General features: G+C 42.5%; 1 protein-coding gene across 2 annotated transcripts; it reads right to left on the reverse strand.

Annotated features, from left to right (window-relative positions):
• Positions 1-634: 634 nt before the first annotated feature.
• igf2bp3 (insulin-like growth factor 2 mRNA binding protein 3) lies at positions 635-20,116 on the reverse strand. Of its 2 annotated transcripts, none has more exons than XM_031756072.2 (15): positions 19,314-20,116; positions 18,280-18,340; positions 12,708-12,756; positions 9,339-9,390; positions 9,078-9,141; positions 8,145-8,423; positions 7,891-8,025; positions 7,407-7,529; positions 7,102-7,237; positions 5,139-5,270; positions 3,767-3,886; positions 3,532-3,606; positions 3,202-3,333; positions 2,992-3,105; positions 635-2,690 (listed from the first exon to the last, which is right to left on the reverse strand). In XM_031756072.2, exons 1-15 carry the CDS (start codon positions 19,486-19,488, stop codon positions 2,571-2,573), a joined length of 1,767 nt encoding a protein of 588 aa, XP_031611932.2. In that variant the 5' UTR covers positions 19,489-20,116; the 3' UTR covers positions 635-2,570. The 2 variants fall into 2 exon arrangements, with proteins under 2 accessions (XP_031611932.2, XP_031611931.2); XM_031756071.2 differs by having other exon boundaries at positions 3,767-3,889.
• Positions 20,117-24,901: the final 4,785 nt, after the last annotated feature.

Raw genomic sequence — 24,901 nt, forward strand, 5'->3', positions numbered from 1 at the left:
AAGCCACACCACCAAAAATAGAGAGCAGAAGGAAATAACTATTGTTTTGAGGATTTCAATTAAAGTCAAGACATGTATATATATTTATAAACACTGAAAAAAAAAATTGATCACTTGATTCTTCTCAATTCTAAAGAATTCATGATCTTAGTTTTTAATCTTATCTGGGGGAGGGGAGCATAAAGGTGTGGAGAAGGGTTAAATTCTAACAAATAGAAGAATGCCTCTACTTCAAATACATTTCTAAAGAGGTAGATCAAAAATAAACTGGAGAAAGGGGGAAGTTGTGGGAAGGGTGGGTTGGCAGGGAGATGGGAGATGTTAGGGACTTTTTTTTGTTTGTTTTTTTTAAAGTATCACTTGTGCCCCTCAGTTAAGCACGGTGTTAGGAAGGCGCGCCCAAGTAGAAAGTGTTCGGGGGACTGAGGTATCAGTGCGCGCTGGCGCTCAGTGGGGGCAGGGCTGGGTGCCTAGTGCCACAACAACCCCCCGCCCCCTCAGCTGAGGTAGACGGCGTTCTACTGTGGAAGCATGGATACACTCAAGCACTTTTACCACAATCAACGTATTTACATTCGGCATGGAAAAAAAAAAAAAATGAAAATTGTATCTTTACGTTTTTGGATTCCTTTCCTTTTTTTTTTTTTTTTTTTTTTAAATAAACGCCCTAAGTCAGGGTTCACTCAGTATGGTGTGTGCCTATCCTGGCTTGTTATTCCCTGTAAGCATAACTAAATGAAACATCAAGTACATTTGCAGGTTACAGAGAACATCCTTTTGTTTAAATCATTTTCCTTGAAACTTAAAAAAGTTACGTTTGCATCTATCAGTGTGACTCCCCCTACCCTCACCATGCAGTGAAAGACGTCGACTTGATGGCCTTGCTACAAGGGCCACTCTGAAATGACAAAGCTCGCTCTACATGAAATTAAACCTAGTGGGGGCTTGGACCTCGCTAAGACACTCGCCAACAAAGGTGGCAGGAGGCCTGGGAACAGAACAGACCACAAACAGATGCTCTGCTGACTTGAGGGCAGCTACAGGAAGGACCCCATTACAGTATTCTCTGCAGCACCCTGACCACAGCCCTCAATAGGAAGGTGAAAGGAAATTTTGACAAATTAAAGTACCATTATCATTAACTATGGTAATTCCCCCCCCGAAAAAAAAAATAAATGGCATTGCTGCAGTTATGTACGGTTGGCATTATTTGCATGTCGTAGTTGTTTTGCACTTCTTTCTTTCTGAAGATGGTGGACCCTCAGGGGAAAAACTGAGGCGATTTTCTCTATACTTCTGTCAGCCGCCAGCTGAGGGGGCGCCAACTCTTGCTCCGGGGCCGCTATGTACAAACAGACTTTATGTACAGGGTCATCTTAAGTCACACATACACATGTACAATGCCACCTAAAGCACCAGAGTTGAAGGCAAGGTCAGTTGGCAGCTGACCAAAATTTTAAATTTTCTTAAAAAAATAAAAATGTTCAAAGACTATCAGCTTTATAAAGTATACAAAATACCACAAAGCAAAATAAAAAAAAGAAAGGAACAATTTTTTTTCATATATATATATAATATCTTTTCTCTTCTGAGGTACTAGATCCTGAGGTAGTTAAGTAAAAATGCATATTTAATTGGTTTTCCTGGGCAGCAGCAGTTCGGCACCATTTCCCTGTGTCAGTCGTGGCGCTGCCCTCAACTCTAAATATATATATATATAGATAGATATATATATATTTTTTTTTTAATATAATTCTTTTTTGTTTATAGGTCTATCTGTAAAATGCATCCCAATTTATAAAATGCCACTTATCACAAGGGCAGGACGCCCCATATAATTCACCCTTTCAGGGGTCCTGTCCTAAAACAACCCCCCCCCCTCCTTAAACATCGCCCACACAATCTGAACCAACCCCCCGCACCCCCTCCCCAAATAAATCTTTCAGCTGATCCAAACAGGACCTTGATAGCAATGCCTTTTTCCTTTCCAGAGAAAACTCATAAGCTTCACCAACCAATTAAATGTCAAGAAAAAAAAAATATATATATATACCAGGTGTTCACTAAATCTGAAGTCAACCAAAACATCTTGTCATGTTTAAAGTACAACACCAAGGCGGTGATAGGAAGGGGGCGGGGGTCCTTATTTCTTCTTTGTGTTTCTAGTGTAAAAAGAAAAAAAATACAAGTTTAAACACATCCTTTGGGGGAGGAGTAGAGCGGTTGAGGGTTGTGCACTTGTGAGGGCAGGTGACGACGGTGGGAGCCCTCAGGAGTACATTCTCGCAGAGATGCAGAGAGGCGGAGTGGGTGGAGCTTTTAGTGGGCACAGGGTCTCTTTTTTGTTTTTTCCTTCCTTTTTTTTGTTTTTTTTAAATCAGCCGCGCAGTCCCAAGTAAGACAAGGAGGGGAGGATGTTTGGTTGGGCTCCAACAACCTTTAACCCCTGAGATGAGCATTAGGACCCACTGCCGTCATCGTCTTCTCCCCCTCCTGGACTCTGCTGCATCTGTCCTTCTGACGAGTCTTCTGGCAGATTCGGTCACCGTTCCTCCAGGTCCGCTGGATGTTTATTTCCTGCGTGGCATTGGAGCTTGGGGTCCAGATGTAGGCTTAAGCTGCTGCTGCTGTTGTTGCTGCTGCTGCCTCCTCACCTGGGCTAGGATCTCCTGAATCTTCCTCTGGGCCAGCTAGGTGACAAGAGGAACAAGTATTAAGCTAAAACTGCAGTGTTAAGCATCAAATGAAGTGTACAAGGATGCCACGGAATCCGCCCTTAGAATGCTGACCTCCTGTGCAAAATGTTAGACAAATAGCCAAATGTATTTTTTTTTAAATCAAGTAATTTTGGAAGCATCTCAGTGTGCATAACATTGTTCTTGTTATAAAAGGAAATTAACTGTATGGCTACAGTGAAAGGCAAAGAATTAATAGCAGTTTATTCAGTGTCAGAAAAACATGCCCAGAGCACTTTTCTTTAATGCAAGTCACCTGGCATGCAAAGAAGTGTCCGCTGATCTTTACTATAACCTGGTCGTTCTCGTCAGGCGTCTGGTCTCGGGGCACCACCACTTCTGCACAGGTCAAGTTCTGCAGTTCGTTTACCTGCAGACACACAGATCAAAATTAAAAACTCAAAACATTTATTAGGGACAAAAATATAAACTGAATGCAGTTCAGGCATGAAAGAATCTAGATTACCGTTTTCCCGCCCTTCCCAATAACTCGTCCAGCAGCAAAGGCGGGAACCTTGATATGCGCCTCCAGCTTCACCTCTTCCTTAGGTCCAAAGAAATTCTCTTCTTTTAACTTGCCAAAGATTCGACACTGAGCCTGCAGTCAGATGTGTTCAAGCACAGGTTAATCCTACTGAATTAGGTAAAACTTCTTTCAGTAATACTTCTGCACCACTAACACGTGAATAGATAAAATCAAGATAAATGCAAACTTCTGCTATGATTAAATTAAGTGACATAATTTTTAATCTTAGCATGAGTTTAATGCATTCATTTGGCTGTAAACGTGCAACACCTTAAACTGAGCCTCTGGTGGTCCGACAATGATGACCATCCTCTGCTTGGCATCCATTCCTTCTGCAGGGGCGATCTGAAAGAGGTCATTAAGAAAAAAGAAAGAAAAACAAAAAACAAAAAAAACACTTCACTTATGCTCCAGTTCCCATCAATCAAATGAAAACGGGAAGACCGCTAGCATCAAAATGTTATCATTGACATTCAGAGTCTCTACCCTCCTGTCAATCACTCACCTTGATTGAGGCTCCGGCAAAGTGTGACAGCTGTTTGATGTGTTGACCCTGTTTTCCAATGATGGCGCCCACTGCAAGTGCAGGAATGAACAGGTGAACAGTCTCCGATTCTGGGTGTCCCTGCTGGATATAAACAGCTTAGTACTACTGCGACTGGGAGAAGATCGCACGCACAGACGCCCCCCCCCCCAGAACATTTGCTCAACTTTCAAACACCAATGCGCAAATGCCAACAGTCGATCTTGTGGAAGCTGTTAAACTCATTAAGTGTCATCGGTGCTTACACCCTCTGCTTGAGATCACTGGTTGATCAGAAGAGGCATGTCCGCCCCCGCAGCGGTAAACGCAGATGCTACCGTTATGTCCAGTGGGGTTTCTACTCATTACTGATCAGCATGTTCCCAAAATCGTTGGGTGTTTTTGGGAACGTGCTGCGTGCTCAGATTAGTGTTAAAACATTTGGCAAACAGAGTCACACACCGATTCTGCTTACAGAAGCTATAGTCCCAGTTGGCTGCATGCAAAGGTTTACTGTTAGCAAAAATTAACAAGTTCCATCTAAGGAAAAAAACAAAAACTATCAAGTGGACAGTAATGTTTAAATATGAAGCCGTTTAGCTATTACACTATGGAGCCTTAATGCAAACTGGACCAGGAAATCACCGGTCTCTAGTGCGGCTGACTCAAGATCTCGAAAGGGAGGTGGTTGCATTGTCCCCCCACCCCCCCAAAAAAGAAAAAACAAAACAGAAGAAGTAGTACTTGTTGATTTTGGAGCGAGTCCAATTTTCCAGTCCATGTGCCAGCTGAGGGCACACTAACAAGTTGCTTTGGCAGGCTACAAAATGTGGAGAAGGGCTGTTGATGCAGAGGATCTTTTACTTGCCGTTCAAACCTTCACCTTCCCCGACAACTCAAATGTCATTTTGCAGAAACAATCTCCTAAAACTGATCAGAGACAGACAGCCTCTCTATTCACTTCACAAACACACTAGGAGCTGCCTAAATGTCACAAGAGGACAAACTGGATGCAACCCCCCTTAAAAATAAATAAACCCAAAACAAAACCCCACAGCAAGCAGCCACAAGCCGTGCAAAGCACTTTGGGGATGGGCAACTTACAGCAAGGGACTGGCTGCTCGCTGACAGCATAGGAGCCCAAAATGGCCCTTCACCCCCATAAGGACTGCACTAAAGGGGAAAAAACAAACATGATACCGAGTGGCTAAAAACAAACTCTCTACTCTAACAGATTTCACTAACCTGACCCAAGGAACCAGCACACCAAGTGTAACAATTAAACATGGCTGCCCTGGATTTGTGTAATGTAGTGTATGCAGTAGGCACATATCTGCAAGAGTGTCTCACTTACTCCAAATGATGAGGATCCACCATGGGCTCCAGGAGGTGTGATACTGGACATGGAGGGACCCATGCCTGGTGCTGTAGTGGGGAACAAACCTAAAGCATTCAGATTCAAGCCTGGAATCAAGTTGGATTGGAGCTGCAAAGAAAGGACAGCTCTATTAGCAATTCACATCTCACATTGCATGCTTTCACATCACCACCACATGGATTATCTAACCAACACTGCTATCACACATGATCTCTGGACAAAGGGAAAAAAAAAAAAAAAAAAAAAAAAAAAAAAACCAAAAAACCCCTCAAGCTTTAAGTTTAATTTCTCACAACAGGAAACAGTCTCCTTTAGATGTGCCTGCACTACTGGAAATGCTCCTTGCAGCCTGGAGGCAGCACACATCACGCCCACTCACTAGCTAAAAGATGCACTGGACAATTAACCACGCTACATCACAGAATTTGTACTACTGAACTGGACAAGTAAAGACCTCAAACGACAGCTGCCATCAAATCATATTCGTGTCTGCACATGCACCATTTTAGGTGAAGAAAATTTAAAAAAAAAAAAAAAATCTAACAATTTTCTGAATTAAACATCAACTCCCGAAGCAAAAACAGCTCGACTTCAGCTGGGACTTTTGCAAAGCCCGGACAAGCAAAATGAATCAAATTGTGAGCCTGAAGCATATTTTCTAGGACAGTCAGAAAATCTCAAATGAGGCATTGTCCACTTGGTAAACAATCACACAGAGCAGCTTCTCAAGCTTCTCACAGGCTGTTTTCACATTCCTTGTAAACTCAGTTTCAACAGCTGAGAAGACAGACTTCAATGGTACAGTCCCTCGCCACAATTTTGCAGCATTTGTGGGGTTTTCCCCTCCAATTTTGATGGAAAATATCAAAAGGCCAAGGAAAGATATGAAGGGAAGAAAAAAAAAAAAAATCTGTATCAGTGTGCTAAAAGATTAACTTCACTTATTGGTATTATTTTGATATAGCTCAGTCTTCATGTACAGAGCTTAACTGGAATAAATGTATAATTAATGAGATCATGGAAGGCAACTTTACAAGCAGATTTAAAAAACAAAAATCAATCACAGCAGTGTAAGAGTCACCTGTGGTTTAAAAACCTGTTGGCGAAGGCTCAAAATATCAAGTGCGTTTTCCCATATTATTGCCATGACCTATTAGTTTACATTTACATGACCCGTACCTCTTCCCAGTTACGTTGACAGTTTTCTTTCATGAATGGTTTAAATGTGTAACGTTTGAATCGTGAGATGGGATTTCCTGCTCTTCCTTTCAGAAAAAGGCAGGTCCAGCTGATCCCATGCTAAAAGGAAGCAGTGATGCACCTTTCCTTAGCATTCAAGGGAATTTCCTGGAGCTGTTATGATTTCCACAGACATATTGGGGGTCAGTGAGCTCTGCTAGGAAACTAAGCAAAATTCCCTCTTCACCCACAGCCACTGGAGTAGCAAAAAGAATATTCCTTTCTAGTGATTTCACAATACCTGACATGTGAAGGTGTCTTTTGTATTGAAGACTTAATACATAAATAATAAAACACTAAAAAGGTACACATATCTTTACAAGAAAACTGAGGATAGAAGAGTGCCATTACACCGTGGTAGTTCCAGATCACTCCCGTACATGTAAACGTCACTGTTCAAGTTCCTTACCAGATTAATTTGTTATCTGATTTCTTGATTTTATGTAAACCTAATCACAGAAAGTATCCTGGTGGCTCTAAGACCTGCCAGAAAATCCCCACCTCCCCCACCCGGGGCCTCTTTAACGGCCATGTCTGGCCAGTGTACTTGAAAGCCAAGAACATTAACAGACCATCTACGTCACTTTTAAAGAAACCGGTCACATTTATATTTACTGGAACAAAGTTACTTCAGATTTCCCCTTTGGAAAAGTGATTCATTCAAATTTTATTTATTTATTTATTTTTTTAAATTGCTTACGTTCATAGCAGCCATGTCACTCTCATAGGATTCCCTGATCTTCTTCATCACTTCCTCCTCAGCTTTTGCACATGCCTCAATGGAGCCCTTTACTGTGATGGTCCGTTCTGGGTTGTACAGGGTTAGGTCCTGAAGACTGGACAGAATAAAGAAGGTTGGAGGTGCATTAGAACTTCTTTTGTTCTCAAAGTGTATAGACCACAGAAGTACAACATTAAAATGTATGCCACGCTACTTTTATAAACCGACTGCACAGACTGCAAACTGTTAATAGGTAGAGCTTCAATGAACTCTTTGCAACTTACGGTGAGATTGTGATCTTGGTCCCCGTTTCCTGCTCAATTTTCTTCAGGTTGCGTCCTTCTTTACCTATTAATCTTCCCACAAAGCTGTTGTGTGCAAGGATCTTTAGTGGGATCTCCTCAGTACTGTGGGAAAAAGGGGTTGCGAAGTCAAATGAAAAACAAAATCTGATACAATCAGTTCTATTACTTTTCCTACATGCTGCAAACAGACAGGGCTGATATATTTTATGCAAAGCCAAGATATGACGTCTGAACTCGTAAGTAGTTAAAAATGTGAGCCATTATAGGGACGCGGAAAGCGGTTTTTATGAAGCAGCTTTGATACGATTTGTCAAAGTGATTTATTTATAAAATTATAAATAACAGCATCACAGTTGCAGTTATACCCTCATTTTAGTTCAGTGTAACAGTAGATTCAGCCAAAGGTTAATAGGTGACAAAACTGAACTAAGGTACACATTTACTTATTTTGTTATAAACTCACAACTTTGTGTCAAGGGCTTCCTTCTGCATGATGTCCATGATGGTTTTGCAAGCGTTCGAACAGCCATCAGGGGTTGAGTGAATAGTGATGGGTTTCTCTGCAGCACCTGCGTTCTCTTTTCTGTGGATGTCAATCCTGACACAAAGAAAAGGCGCTCATCATATCGCATCATAACGGCCAGCAGTGCAGAAAAGGAAAGGAGGACACCGCTGACATGCGATGCCGAGTATAATTCCTGACCTCCGTGTACGTACTTTGAGTGGGTCTGTTTGGTGATGTTGCGGATAGTGGCACCCTCCTTGCCAATGATTGCCCCTACAAACTGCGTGGGAACCAGCATGCGTAGCGGGATGTCTGACTGCACTTTAGGCCGGGCGCCCAAACCCGGAGAGCCAGACCGAGGGGGTCCGCGGGCATTAAAGCCTCTCCGGCCCCCTGCTGGAGGACCCTCTGGTGTCGCCGTCTCATCTGGGATATAGGACACTTTCAAGGTATAGTTCTCCATCATAGATCCATTCAGCTTCTCCATTGCCCTGAAAAGAATTAAAGATGTCAGCATGTAAACCTCTCGATTGCTACCGAACGTTTAATTTAAGAGCAAAGGAAGGCTTGCAGACATGGAGTAAAAAAACCTACAAAGCTTCAAGTTTGACTCTTCATTAATTGAGGAAACCAAAAAACAGGTAGGGAAATTTAAACAAAGAGGCTTTAATGCAAATTGATTTGTGTCTTATGAACAAGGTCCAAACCCAACATTCCCAGCAGGTACTGGGGATCTGGCCAAACGCCACCTTTCAGTTATCCTATGTCAGCATTCACACATCTCCCTCATTAGCCTCAAGGATTTAGATTTTTAATGAACTGATCAATTATTCCAAGAGACTCTTCCAACCACCTCTTGCAGAGTAGTATGATACATGTACACCAGGGGGCACCAGATGGCTAATTTAACCCCCTCCATCTCCAACACACACAAAGCGCCAGTTATCATTGCATGTCAAATTAAACTAGACTGGGTGTTGGAAGGAGGAAATCAGGTGCACTGTAAGAACATTTGACAGAGGAAGTTGATGTGGTGTCAAACAATGTGGGGAATAAAATGGGAAAGCTTGAGCAGATTCATGTCAGAGGCATCAAGACAGATGAGATAGAGGTTAATGACGTGAATACTGTGTGTGCGTACTCACAGCCTAGCCTGGTCCTTGGTAGCATACCGAACATTGACAACTGCAGTCTCTGTATCAGTGTTTACTGTGAGAATACACAAAGTCAGCACAAATCCAACAATGACGGTGAAAGTTGACCAACCTGGGTTACTCTAAAATTTCATTAGGAAGCTAATAAAGCATTTACTTGAAAACAATTGTACAGCAAGGAAGGATCTGGAAAAACTGATTTCAGTGCAGGGTGTGTCTTGTAACACGAAGCTTAATCAACAGTATATTTACCTTGTTCACAGCTCTGTACTGCACCATACTGAGCAAGCATACCATCCAAAACCTGAGGGGAGAGGGAAGAAAAAAAATAAAATGAATAAATAAAAATGAGTACATAGTGTCTAAAGGATTTGATCTGAACCCACTGGTGAACAGAAGATCATGCAGAAGAATAGGCCTAGCCCCCTGCCAGGACATACTCCATTTCTGAACCCAAGTTCAAAGATGTGTTACACTGATAAAATTCGCTGCTTCTTGTAAAAGCTTGTCAACCCAAATTATGACACTCCCTGTGGGAAGCTGGTGTCTTTCATTCTTTATTTTTAATTGATTATTTTTATAAAACAGAAGTAACATTTTAAATAGAAAATCTTAGAAACGCTGTAAACAGCAGACAAAAGCATAAATTGCATAATGAAGGACTTGTTTGTGGGATTTATTTGAATAGTGGCAAATACACCAGATTAAGATCATCAGCATGTTGAATCCACACAGAAGAGGTGCGTTGGGAGAAACCTTAGCATATGCACATAACAGAAAACCCCACCAAGCTAGCAATCCGCTCAAATCACGAGACTTTGTTTCATAGATGTGATCAAATGTGAGCAAATGTGAGCGAGAAGAGGAGGGGGGAGCGAGCTGGCTCCCATCTGAGCTAAGACCTCCACCATGCTTGAACCCATGGCCACACCCTCAGGAGCTCAACCCCACTTTTTAGCCAACAGGACCACATCCCCATCTGTCCCACCCCGCACCCCAACCCTACCAACCCACCAACCAGACGGCCTCCCGCCTCTTTGCCATCTCCACTCTCCATCATTGGCTGCTCCAGCACTGATACGAGTTCCCTGAAACCAGGAGTTACTGGCTGCTGGCTGGCTACTCTGCCTGTCCATCTACAGAGTCTGGCCAATGGGAATCCAGGCCATTCAGGAAAGGGTGGGGTACATTCCAGCAGGAAGCAGCAGCAGCAGCTGGGGGAGGGGTGTAAATTCATGCTACACATTCTGTGAATCAGCGCACATGAAAGGGAAGGGGAAACAGTCCAGGCCCACCCACTCACTACAGCTCGTGAACACGCCGCTACTCTCGCCACCATTCTCTAGCTGGAAGGTTTTTACACACACAAAATATGACCCGTTTGTCTTATCTACCTGATAAGATACATACAAGGCCTTTGCATCAAAAGACCTCTTTCTATTCAGTTGCTCCATTCTAAACCACCTCCCCCCTCGCTTTTGAGGGGAGAGAAATCTCCATGTCACCTTTAGAGAAAGCAGAAAGCTGCCTCGCTACATACTAGGAACATGGGTGTATCTGGAGCTGGAGTTAAGGGACATGCGTAGGCAAAGCGAGCCCACCATTACTTACACAAAAAACAAACAAAAAAACCCAACACCCTGAGCGTGTCCGTAGCCATTTGATCATACTGACTGAAGCAGGCTGAAATCTAAAGTCATGCATTAACCTTTACACTCTTGTAGTTCAGAACAGTGGGGAACAATTGCGCAATTGAACATGAGAATTCTCTTGTTTGGCTTCCATGGTCTTTACAAAGCAGGTTTTTATTTTTTTTTTTTTTTTAAATATAAATTGCAGTGCAAGCACACGCCAAGACAGCTAAACCTCTGCAGTGGAGGTGATGTAGCTGGGGGAGAGAGTCACGTAAAGCTGTGTTAAAGCTGCCACATTCCACATGCAAGTGCGTAATTTTGACTTTGGATAAATTGCAGCATTTTCAAAGCTTTAAAAAGAAAATCACTGCCAAAGTTCAAAATTTTTCAATTTAAGCTCACAAAAATCTTTTAGGTGTGCCCAGCAGATTAGTGTGTAAGAACGTGGAGGAGACACCAGTTTGTCTTTTTAAATGCCTACAAATGCAGGGGGAAAAAAAAAAAAAAAAAAAAAAGAGGTGCTATGCATGACACACACATGACTGTTGCTCAACACAGACTATTTCTTTCCCCTACTAATCAGGCAACGGCCTTGAAGTCCTGACCATGTCAAAGCTCAACATTTCTATTGGTATTCATCCCACCCCCCATTTCACGTGTAGCTTTTGTGCAAATTAATTACGTCAGCTTAGGTTTAAACCTATCAGAATGCTCACTTCTTAACCTCGTGAACTTATACATCTGAGAACAGTTTTGTAAAATTTAAAATCAGTTTTCTGAAGAATTTACAGAACTAAGAGAAAATTTGTTTGGTTTTTTTGGAGGGGGTGCCTAATATATCAAGGTACACTCTGAGACTCAAAAATCAAGCCAAATAATACACCCTGTTAAATACTACTTTATGTAGCAGCTGTCATTTTGGAGCTGAATAGCAAACACTAAGTCATGAACTGTTATTTCAGAGAATGTTTAAAACAAACAGTATTTTGTACAGTTTAATGCAACAGCGTAATAAGCCTCAAATTGTGCATTGCGTAAAATGTGTCCAGCAAATTAAGATCCACCTCACTTCCATGTGAGCCTGCACCGCTAACTATCTCACAAACCCGACAAAAGCATTACAAATGTATCTGTTGCAGTGGTCTGCATACAATTGAGCAAGGGCTGATTTTATTTAGCCACCTTTCTCAATGTCAGGTACCGATATCTGTAGCAAATAAAACTACCAATACCCACATGCATTGTATGCTTTAGACAAAGAAAAATTCACAAGTAAAATGACAATTTAAAGGAAAAAAAAAAAATTATATGCAGTGCCATACACCAAAGGAGGACTTGAAGCCAGGTCAACCCATGGGTTGCATGAATCTTTCACAACCCTTCAGACAACACTGATTTATTTTTAATTCATTTCCACTTTTTTTGTGCAAGAACACACATTGAAAGTGAAAGCCTCGTCACACACACACAAACTAGCCCATGTGATCAGTGGTGAAGGACACCATGGCGAAACAATCAACTCACGTTTCCCCATTTAAAAACATCAGCAAGCAGCTTTTTTGTTTTACAAGTCTCTGCGAGCAGCAAACACATGTAGAACCAGTGCTACGAACATACTCTCCTGCTCAGGCAGGAGTGTATCATCTGGAGAGTCTACCCTCATTAAATCTTTTTTTTCCCCTAAAAAGCCAAAACACCACAACACTCAAAGGTAGTGAAAATTTAATAAACACAAATTAAAATCTCTTCTAATCCTGACTGTCAACTGCCTAGTGACATTAGAGTCCCCCCCACCCTCCTCACCCACCGATACGGTCAGTATGTTGCGCTAAGCTACAGCAGCCAAAGTCAAACTAATCATCAAGTGCATGCTCAATTGAAACCCAAAAGGAGGCAAGGTAACTGCAGAGGCCACTAAATGAGAGCCCAGTTGGGCTGCCCCATGGTGCCCCGCCCTGGAAGCGGTTAGCAGCCTGTTAGCACTCACCTCCCACTGCATGTGAGGCGGGATGTTCCTGATCTGCAGCTTACAGCTCCTGGAGAGGGAACAAGAGGGGAAGAGGGTGAGGGGTGAATGGATAAAGAAAGTGAAGGTAGATGGGACAAAAGACAGGAGAAGAGAAAGCAAAAGCTAGTTAATAAGTGACAATACTAAGGATAATACAGAAGGGATTTGTGTTTTGTTTTGGGGGGTTTTAAAAAAAAAAAAAAAAAAAAAAAAAAAAAAAAAGGACTTATTTCTCAGTAAGCTGGACACTGACAGAAGGTCTTTAATTCCACTCTAAACTCAGGTGTACTGAAACAGCCTGCACGAAATAGAGGAAAAAAAAAAAAAAAAAAAAAAAAAAAAAAAGTGGGCTAGTTTAGTTTCAAGTTTCCCCAAATTCAAATTAATGTAACACACGCACACTCACGTACACCACGCCCTTCTCCCTAATTATCAGCTGTGTTACAGAGTGCAAAGAGTGACAAGGGGAAGAAGGGGACAAGGAAAAAAAAAAAAAAAAAAAAAAAATCCAACAGATGGTGGTAGTAAGAAGAAAGCTGAGGGGGAAAGGGAAAAAAAAGATTGAGAATAATGTATTAAAATGTCTCGTCTACGCAACCTGACTCTAGCATGCATCCTATAGTACTGAATCATGAGGTTTTAACAACTGCAAGGCTCAGACCCAGTGTTTTGTTGTTGTTGTTTTTTTGTTTGTTTTTTTTAAACCAAAAGTTTGAACCAGCTGTTGTATTTAAAAAAAAAAAAAAAAAAATGGGGAAGGGGAACTGGCAGTGCGTGTGCCTCTCAGAAGCTCTAAAGGAAATCTCCGCTTGCTACATCACATTACATAGGAAGAGTGAAAAAAAAAAAAAGTATGCTTGTTCAGAGTGTGCATGCAGCAGAAGCAAGTGGAGACAAACAGTTGAGTTTTGCATTGTTGCATAGGAAGGAATAATTGAGACAGAAAATTATTGCTTTATGATTCCCACTTTCATTATGTTTACAGCTGCATAAGTGTAGTGGTTATGTGTGGAGGTCATGCAGACAGTAGGCCTTCTGGATCAGTTACTCTAAGTTTCATAAGGGTCTGTCTGCATGTTGTGTAAAAATGTGAGAAAAGTAAAGGCCACTCCAAAGTCCGCTGCCTGTTGACACACACACACACACACACACACACACACACACACACACACACACACACACACACCCCTAAAGAAAAGGCGTACATATGGCTTTGAGCTGAGGCATGCACACACACACACACGACGTGGAATGAAACCTTGACCCCAGACCAGTTCCACATCGGCTTTACATGCACATCGCACATTATACACACATTGTTCCGTGCAGCCAGTTTAGCATTACGTTGTGTGCACATTTTTGCCCCGTGTGTAAAGTCTAGAATTTTACTACATATTTTCACCCCCTTTTCTCTTAAATGTCCCTGAGCTCCTCAGCATGTACAGGATGGATTTAAAAAACAAACAAACAAACAACAAGACCATTAACAGTGGGGTAGTTTGCGCAAGATGGCACCTTTCAACATGCAGCATTTATGAACTCCCCTTTCACGCAGTGAACTTAATTTTTAGGATCAAGATGTACTACACAATTTTGAAACTTTCCATACATGCATGTGCGCACACTAAAAATTGTACTGCATGTGTACAACAAGGGCCATAAAGCTGAAATTACTCAGCTTAGCCACTAGGACTACAGTCACACTTATAGGTGTACAATATATTTAGTACCACGCATTAAAGAAACTACTTAACTCTAAATGGGCAAATTGTAAAGAAAACTTCCCAAATAACTCCCACCAGGAATTTCAGCCCTTTCCGGCCCACTGTGCCATTCCTGGCTGATCTTGCAGCATCTCCCCACACATTTGGTATGCTCTGCATTGCGGTGGGAACGCCATGCGAAATGTGCAAATGCACAAAGCACTTCCAGTCGGATTAACCTATACCCACACACACACACACACAAGAAGTCAGCCAGGGTATGTGGTGGGGTGGGGGGTTGTGGGTGGTATACATTCCCCAGTCCCAGTCTTTGATTTGGGGAGGGGTGGGTGTGTGTGAGGCTGTGTGAGTGGGGTGTGGTATTGGGGGGGGGATAGCCCAGTTTCAAGCAAGGGTAACAAGGGCCCTCTCTGCCCCGTGGGGGTGGGGCCCCGTTGCCATGGACACGGACAAGTCCACTGACAGGAACATGTAGAGCAGGGTTAAAAGTGGGAGGGGGAGGAAAGGAGGGAGGGCCAAGAGTGACTAGGGTTGGCTCGTCATGTGATGGCCAGGAGGAGGCCGAGCACCTTATTTACTTTCAAAACGGACCAACATTCGTCCCCATTCTTGGAGCCCAGCTGAGACCTGTGGCCTCCTGATGGGAGACCGTGCATACAGGTGGTTTCAATAGACACGTATACACAAGCATGCAAATGTATACTACAACAGCATTCACAAGCTGAGCAGAATAATGCTGCATGATACCTGTAGTCATCTCCATTTCTTTGCCTCAATCATCCCCCCATAATGAAGCACTCTACGTCAACACCATTGTTGACAGAGAGAAACACACGAGGTCTGTGCTCAACGCCCATCCACAGCCACTGCTTATTCAGAAGGCAGAGGTTCTGAATGACTGAACTCCACACAGTCTGGTTTCCACTGCCCTCACAGGCCTTACGTGCATGCAAACCATGCACCCAATAAACTACATTAATGCATGTGGATATGTTGAAATTCTTGGCAGTTGCAGAGTTGAACAGTTAGAGCTTGCCATATGCAAAAAGCCATTACGCACTGATGTCTTTACCTCCAGATCTCACAGAACAGGTTTAAGAACAAGCTAAAAGTACAATGCCAGTCTGATTTCAGTCTAGACTGAGGGAGAGTTAGCATTTGCCTGCAGTCCAAGTAAAACAAGGGGCCACATTCATAATTCTCTGGCACCCCAACTCGCCTTTTTTTTTTGGAAGGGGGGGGGGGGGTGCAGGTGGGGCCCCATGCTGACCCTGTGACTGAGAATTCTTACACTAGGAGTGATTTCTATAAGCAACCATGAGAAGTTTGAGTACTATCCCAATTTAATTTACAATTTAAACCCAGCCTTAGAAACAAAATTACCAGGACTAAAATGTTACTAAAGAACTGACTTTAAAGGAAGTTGTGTACATTTAGACACGCGTGTTTAATGTCCGTCTTCCTCTCAAACACACACGCATACATGTGTGGGGCCACCACCCCCTTACAACCATGCCATTTTCTTTCTTCCTGTACATGTGACGCATATGTGCACGTGGGGATGGGCAAGCTGCATTTTTTTACGTTGTTGAAAAAAAAAAAAATTAAAAAATATCCAAGTAGAGAGTAGAATTCAACCCTATACACCACCTCAGTTTGGGTTTACCTGTGGTGCAATTGCATCATAGGAGATTTTTAAAATCATGTATTTATTATTTTTAAAATATATACGTACACAAACACAAAAAAAATATAAAACTAAGTCAGAGCTTTACATAACTGAATTTTTAAGCTGAAGAAAAATTACACGCTTTCCACAGAACAATCGTATAAAGGAGATATTGGCGAGAATGAGTGAATGTTATCTTTAAAATGGCGGATTTTTTTTTCCTTCAAGAGACTTTAACACAATATTTTATTTTAGAAAAAGGTCACGCAACGTAAGAAGCAAACGTTCATAAATTAACTCAAAGTTAATAACCAAGAGCGCCGTGTATGTGCAGAAAATGCGTTTCCAATTGAATAATTACGTTGCGTTATTCTGTTAATGCGTACAGTCCATTTTTTTAAGACTCCCTAAGACAAACCCAATGTTATACCAAATGCATAGATCATCATTTTGGTGCTCTTTTGGTCACACGCGTGATAGAGCCATGGGAATACGCACAAAAAAAAAAAAAAAAAAAAAAATTATAATTGGGCCCCAACCTGGTTCGCTTGAAATTATAAAAATACCACATCCCCACAAACCATGTCATCGTATTCAGTGGAATCTGTATGAACTCCAAACTATAGCCACCCCACCTTGATCCTCATCTGCTCTAGCACTTCCCCCTTCCTAATAGGTTCAAAGGTGATTGGCCAAGCCCCCCAGTTCATATTTGCAAGCTGGAATGCAAAGAGGGGCCCCAGTGTCCGTGTGTGTTGGGTGTGTGCGTGTGTAGCTTATACTCAGAATACTGTTCCCATTGACTGCGTTCCATGTTGTAAAGGAAGGGCACGTTTTTTACCTTTCTGAAATGTGGCGCAAACTCTACGGTGTGCACAAAAACAATCACCACAGCGTTTAGAGGGGACGTCCGAAGATCTGACGCAAATTCTCATTTAAGTACACCTGGTTTATTTAACCAAGCTACAATTTAGACCAACAGCCCACCAGGAAATGCTTCTATGATGTCCACGTGGAAAATACATTTCATGTGAAGGTCTCGCGAATTCTGCGTTTGCTCCATTTTATAACCAAAATGCTTTTTTAAATAAATACAAATTACGGGGAGCAGTTTTTTTTGTTTTTTTTTTTAATGCCTACGTGTTCCAGCAGGACTTTGTGATTTCAAGTGTGACCCATTTCTTTACATAAGAGCAGATCACAGTTAAACGTTGAGAACAAACAATGCAAACCTGCAATACTAGTCAGAAATTGCCGCAACCATCATCAAGCAAAAGCAATTTAATTCAAGAAAATGCTTATTTTTCACCAAACAGCATCGCCACCAAATAATATAAAAATACGCACACCATGTCAAAAATCGCCCCTATGTTTAAGTCCACTGCACATATTCCGAGGACCACACAAAAAAATATATTGTGCACCTTTGGAAATCATACACCGAACCGCCCAGTGTGTCTACGGGCGTCTAACTCTGAAACCAAGGGTTTTCGTGACTTGGGTCCCAAACCTCCCATTCCACTCGCGTATGGAGTCCATCTCATGCAACAGCAGCACAATGTGCTGAAGAGGGCGGAAGCGCAGGGCAAGCAAGGGAGAATGACGGGCAGATCCTTCTCAAATGGACGACTTCACAAGGCCTGTACGCCTCAAATCCAGCCTGCACTCACTCAGCACACATTTCAGCCTGCACACTCGGGGCTTTGGTACTCGCCCTGAGCTTTGCGCTTTAATATCGCCAAGAACTGCACGTATACACTAAAAAACACAAGAGTGAATGGAGCAAGCGAGGAGAAGACAGCCATGAGATGGTTTAACTCAAATGCACGACGGTTTTGGGAGCACCCCCTCAGTCATGGCGAGAGGAAGGAACAGACCGCCATACGCCCCTTTTATTTGACCCCAAAGAGCATTCAGGGAAAAAATAAGGGGGGGAAAATGATGGGCGTACGTATTTTAACTAAAATAAATATGTAACGCTTGGCAACAAACACACATGCAGCATTATTAAAACACTCTCTCGCACACACACACACACACACACACGAGGTCAAAGTAAAAAAAAAAAAAAGACGAGGAAGAGAGGGTGACCGATTTAAAAATATATGTGGGGCTTCTACGAGTTTAACCAAGCACTATTTAATAAAAACCCACGTACCTTTGACGTTTAGGGACCGAGTGCTCCACTTCAAGAACTTTTCCGTGAAGTTCAACTTTACCTTAAAAAGAAAAGAGAAATTTAGATTATCAAAACACAGCAACGTTAATTTCATTAACCACATGACCTCTCGTGTAGGCCTCCATACTGCTGAGAAAACAAACCCCCCCAAAAAAGAAAACGGGAGTTAATGTTTACTACTAAAAATCCAGAGAAGCACACATAGGCATGACTGCGAGCTGGATATTTCTCGCATAGGAGCACAAATTGTTCAAAGTGTGTGAGCCACTGGTAGCACGAGGACAAATGAGCCTGACATTAGCACTATTCGTAAAATAGTGAACGAGTTTAGCTCAGCTGTTACGTGTTCTGTAGGTGCATGCTTAACTTGAAATTAGACAACAAGCCGTGAAGGGTTGGGGTGATTAATGTACAAAAAAGGCTAAATGTGGTGTGCCTGCCTGAGTTAGTTGGCCTACATTTGGCCAACACAATTAAACCACCTGGTGTGTCAGCATGGACGAAATGGCTTCACAGTGTAGCGAGTGGAGGCTGTTGGAGAAGGCCTGTATTTTGAAACCTGGAGAAGAGTGCAAGTTCCAGTAGAAACTGGTGAAAGCGGCGACACATTACTCTTCAATCGTGCCAAGCTGGGGCTGTGTGATAGAGCTCACAATAAGGGTTCACTTCACGGCTTCCACAGCCCCGCTCGCTGCCCTGAACGGCACATAACGTGCATTGCTTACACTGAGGATTGTGTTTACTCTAGCATTTTACCAAGCTACACTCAGTCAAATTACAAGGGCAGAATTTCACTCAAACCTGGGGGAAGCCATTTGTGTGAGCCCCACGGTGTCAAAAGGCCAAGTAAAGGTTGTGTGAGAGAAAGAAACGCTTGGATACACCCCCACCCTACAGGACTACATGCATTTCTCATAGGGTCCCCCCCCCACCAGAAGTAAGGCAATCTTCACACAATTGCAGCAGTTTGGGAGAATTTCCTAATGGCACCTTTTTGCCCCAGATTATCTCACCTGAAAGAACATCGATGGCCTTCATTGCTGCCTTCTCGTCCGGGCAATCCACAAACGCATAGCCAGTTTTGACAAGAAATGGACCACTGTGCGGAATCTTCCACTGCTCAAAGATAGTTTCGAAGTCCTCCTCGCTCGCCTCTGCGCTTACGTTGCCAATGTATAGCTTATTCATGTTCTGCGCCGAAAGGGACAATCTTTACGCTGAGGGAGAGATAGTTATTTGCTCTCGCGGATGTGCAGTGTTTGGAGTAGCCTAAATCGCCTTTACTACTACGGAGTGGCTGTGGCGTGCTTCCCGGTCGTTCAAGCCACAGATAGATTTAAACTGGCAGCCTCACAGTGCGTTTGCGCTCCCTCGCCCCTCTGTCTCTATCGCGCAATAAATAAATGCTCAATTATTAATCTCGTGTCTCCGAACGATGGCGGGCTGGGTGAAAAGGAGGAGAAACTACTTTGTGTCTTCCTCCAAACCCCTTGGCAAAGAGACAGAGAATGTCACACACGGTAAGGCTGGCGCCCGCCTCTAAGTCTAGAGCCTAGAATAAGAAGAAGAAGAAGGGGGGAGAGAAAAAAAAATCCTCAGCTATTCCGGCTTTTTTGAATGAGCCACGTGTTCAAACTACAAATCAGCCCACACGTGAGGAATCCCAATTGCTCAATTAAGTGTTTGGGATTGGGGAAAATTGCACGGGAATCTGGGGTGGGGACAGCAAAGGGGAGTGAAGAAAAAAAGGAGGGGAAGAGTGGATTGGTGTTGGGAAAAAACCTGGCGAGCTTTGTGCGTAAAGGGATTCCGTGAGAAACTAGTGTATCTTTACTAGAATCACACTCGTGTGCCTTTCTCTGCACAGCCTCGACTCTCATTGGTCGAATGAGGAATAGTAAAAACGGCGGTGCGCGCACGCACGCCCATAGCAGGGAGACGCTGATATTGCGGGGGCTTGTGCGCACGGCTGTGCTAAGTGCGCTGCATTGGCGACACAGCGGATGGAAAAGGGGGTGGGGACACTCATAAATGATTTTTTTTTTTACACCATATTGTTAAATTGCATATAGAGCGCATTCAGTTGTACGTATTTTGAGTGGGGAAAGGTCCTGTGAAACTCCTTGGGCCCTCACGCATTGTGGGAATGACACGTAGGCTACTACTCTCCATGACGGTATCCATCTTCTGCAAAGAGTGGAGTCATGCCCTCTCTGATCCACAACTCAAAGTCCAACAGCAGGCCCCATTTGCTCTTGGTCACGTCGAGAGGGTATCTTTGGGCGAAATGAGTGCTGCCACGCCATTTGTTTTGTCGTCTTTCGGGCTGTTTGGCACAACTACGAAGCGTTGGCCATGTGGAGCGAATCACACATGGCGAATCCTCTCTGCTATACCCCAGCATGGATTTGAATTTACTGAAAGAGGGAGGGGTCTCCCACACCAATGTGCCCCTAGCGTACTATGTAAAGCAAAGCCCAGTTCAATCACGTGTGGAATACGTGTCTTAAAACATTACACAACTGTCTGTAAGATCTTTTGTAAACCATAGGCAGAGGTCGACAGTTTACGAACGGGTCGCTCCACAGGTCATTTCTGCATACACAGGACTAATTGGCAGATTAATCAATGCCTGGCGATGTCAATAAGATGATATATTGTCAGGGCACAAAGTTTCAAAACACTAATGATCCCCCAAAGCGTAAATTTATAAGCACATGTACAGTCAAGTACCACAATAAATTCTGCCTTTGTGCAGGCTATAGTTTGCAGTGTTCCTGAACGTTACTGCAATATACGGAGAGCATAATTCAGCCGCAGTGGCTGCCAAAATGACCATAAAATTGAATCCGTGCCCCTTTAAAGCAGTTTGAGAGAAGAGCTAGTAGAAAACTTTTAGCATTCATTTTATAGCATTAGTTTCAGATTTATGCACCAAACAAGCTGGCACCCAAATGCATCTGTCTGCATTATAATGTTAAAGTTCAGCTTTAAACCCAGCACCTTTAAAGCGAGGCTTAAACTTCATCACGTGTTCAGGAGACGTGACACAGTATACTTTAGATATGTGCTGCATGGATCTATTTTCTTTTCAGGATCGTGTGTGGGGATACAGGAGGGCACGCTTTCATTCATAAAATTGTGTTAGATGAATCGGCGTGACGGGTTAGTTAGAAGTAGCCAAAGAGCAACAATGTCAACTACAAAAAAGTTACATAATAGCAGTAACTTTCATCTCATTCTCCTTTAAATGCATGGGTTTTTTTTAATCTTATTCTTTTATTTTAACTCATTGTAAGCCCATGTTTGACTTGTGGCCATCTTGTTTTGAAAAGTATTTTAAGAAAGAGTTAGAAACGTGAGTGGGTGTAGTCATCTCTGCAGCCCTGCAAGTGGCATTACAAAAAAGAAGGGAACAAAAGCTTTTCTCTGGAGCTGAGGTGATAGCACCGTGTCTCTGAAGCGTCTGCTAATGAACAGGCCAAGGTGTGCGTGTTCATGTAAAGCAGGTTACAAAGGGAGTGTTGGCCCTTCAGCCACTGGCTCACAGACCGGGGCCATTGCTGTCTCGGTGGGTCTACTCCTCTGCTGCTGAACAAACACACCGAGCTGTCTGATTGGTCGAGAAGGCTGTCCAATCGGAGAGCCGCAAACCTGCTCCGTACTATTCCTGCTGGCTCGGCCTCAACGCGCTCATTCATTGGCTCCCCGGCTCGACTATTCTATATGAATCAGCGCGCCAATCATGCATTTCTCCCCATGTTTGCCCAGTTTGGCTTTTGTCATGGCTTGAAGCATGAAGATGTAACGAAACACGCCAGTGATTAAATCCGAAGCGCTTTGCGTTTAAAAAAATACCCTCTTTAAAACTTTCCGAGAACTTTATGTTGTATTTGGATTTATAGGGCAACCCTTAAATAGGTTAAGTGATAAAGGCGTGAAATAGGGTTTAAAATTCAACTTTAGAGCAACTTTCTATCGACTTTTAATCGTTTCATAATTTGTTACAAGACCTGCTCCCCGAAAAGTTTCTTATTAACTTATTAGTGAGTGTTTAGATCTCTGTAGTCTTTCTCCTGTATGGATCTATATGAGGGTTATTTAAAACCAGGGCGCTTTCCGTCGGCCTAGTTAAGCTCATACAATTTTTTAAAACCCCGTTTATTAGTCGTTAACCATTTCCACTCCTCGTGAAATAACGAAACGCACACGGATGGGGCTCTGTGTCAATGCCAGCTCTGCCAGCTGGGCAGTGTCTCCGAGCTGGTAGTCTCACAGGCTGAACGTATAGAGACAGCAGTCATGTTAAGTTGCTCTCCAGTCTCTGTCGGTTTAAATGAGCCGATGCATGGCTGCAGCCTGCGTGTGTGTGTGTGTCTGTGTGTGTGTGTGTGGCTGCAGGCTCTGCAAGAGGAGTAGTGAATGTATCGCTGAGGAATGTACAGAAAGTCTCCCCGCCCCCAGCTTCAGGGCTCCTCGCTATGGACAAATTCCATAGGGGGCAAAACTGACATAAAGTTTCAGACTAGACTGCATCCTATGTGGGAAGATTTTCTGCGGTTAATGTCGGTGTAGGAAAAGAACTGACAAAATCGATCTGTTTAAACATAGTCTAGGATATTTCTAGAGGGAAAGTCAAGGAGGGAAAGAAGGGAGGGAGATTGTTTAGGTTTTTTTTTTAAAAGAGAGAGCTTATAGCCCAACTTTGAGCTGCTGGCCTCGCTCCAAGATATAGTCTACGTCGCCAAGCGCAAGGCTCTTTCACAATCCTATTTAGGCTACAGAGAATCAAGGATTCTGTTTTCCGGTGAGATTGCTTTATTATGTTTTTATTTATTTATTTATTTGTTGCGAGGCGATTCGCATCTTTAACAACATTGTCGTTCCACGTGAGTTTTAACCATTTAATCCAGTTGCTGACCGCTTCGGACAAGAGTCAGGGAAGACTGTGGTGAACGCCATGTTGAGAAGAATCTAGAGCCTTACAGTATCATTAACTAAAAGCAAACAATGTCCTTAACGACGTTAATGCAACTGCGTTTTTATTTTTTTCATTTTTCTGCTCCATACATGTGTTTTCTATTGTCATCAAGTGCTTTCATGCAGGCTCCAAAAAACCCTTAAAAAAGGGCATGTTTATTCCACAGATTCTGCTTTGAGATGACACCCTTCATCTCATTAGAAAATGGCGGTTTGTGCCCCCCTAAAGCACATGCCAAGGAATATTTCTTGTAGCAGTTAAATGGGGATAGCCATAGCCTGCTGGCAAAATAGCAAATATTCCAGATAATATCTCTGTTATGTTTTTTTTAAAAAGACGAATAATCCCAGTAAAGAATCTGCCCTAGCTTTTTTCTCGCTTTCTCGTCTTATACACCCTTTTCACCCCCCAGACACAACTTAAATCCTGGGAATTTGTGTGGAAAAGTTTCTTCTTCCTATGCCATCAGTAGATGATAGGACTGCTTATATATGCTGATGTTTTAAATGAAATAATCATCCCTTTGTTTTGTTTTTTTTGCTGGAAAAGGAGGGGAGGTTTAAAAAGCAACCAAACGTAGCTGCCGTCACACGATTGTTTGGTTTCAGTTGGCAGCAACTGTTCCTTTATTAATTTATCTATTTTTGTAATTAAAATATTTACCAAGTAGCTGATCATTTGGTTATATTCTGAGCTTAGTGAACACCCCACAAAGCATGGCGTCTGTAGCAGCTGTAATTACAAATTCTTATTTCTTCTTCTTTTTTTCCTCTCTTTTTAAAAATTTAACACCAAATTAACAAAAATGCACTTTGATGTCATAAACATTTGTTGATTTTTGTGTTTTATGTTATCTGGAGCTGACTGCATTTTTTTTGGTCTATTGTTGTGGAGCCTTTGTGTAGGTTAGCAGCACATGTTGATCAAGGATGAAAAGTTTTCACGCAGAGTCACATGAACATTTGCAGACTTTGGTATACATTGCAGCTATACTGAACGGCCATGCTTTAGCGTGTGGCTTTGTCTCTCTTATAGGAAACCTTCCCCTCTGGCAGCTGTTGTTTACTGGTTTCAGCACCTTGATTGATTAGTTACAGTGTGATACGTGTTGAGAAAAATTCCTCCCTTAACGCCAACCCCCCCAAAAAACAATCAATTTCTTCAATGACTTGTTTTCTGAAAGAAGATGGAAACATGATTTGCTGTTCTTTGGAGTTTTAACACTTTGCAATTTTGCACTGGGTTTGTGTTTGTTGTGCGAGAAAGTGCGTGATTTGCTGAATCTTAAGCAGAGTCAGTTGTCCGTTTCCTCTGATTAGAAATGCAGGTGTGATTTAAAAGCATGTGGATATTGAATATTTAAAATAAAGTGCTGTGATGATCATCTGTGACTTTGAATATTTTTGTTCATTAATTTAAGTGTTTAAAAAAACACAAATAGTTTATGGACATTTTCTTCAACCATCTAGCTTTTAAATGTTAAAGATAATAATTAACGTTTTAATTAGTGCGTGGATTGCCACTTGGGTTTAGCAGTCAGGTATAGATGCATGCAAAACATTTAAATGTTTTTAAATGGCTATTTAATTATTTTAACATGTTAATACAAATTAGATTAGA

This window comes from Oreochromis aureus, linkage group 22 (assembly GCF_013358895.1).
Source record: "Oreochromis aureus strain Israel breed Guangdong linkage group 22, ZZ_aureus, whole genome shotgun sequence".
In the NCBI taxonomy this organism is placed as follows: domain Eukaryota; kingdom Metazoa; phylum Chordata; class Actinopteri; order Cichliformes; family Cichlidae; genus Oreochromis; species Oreochromis aureus.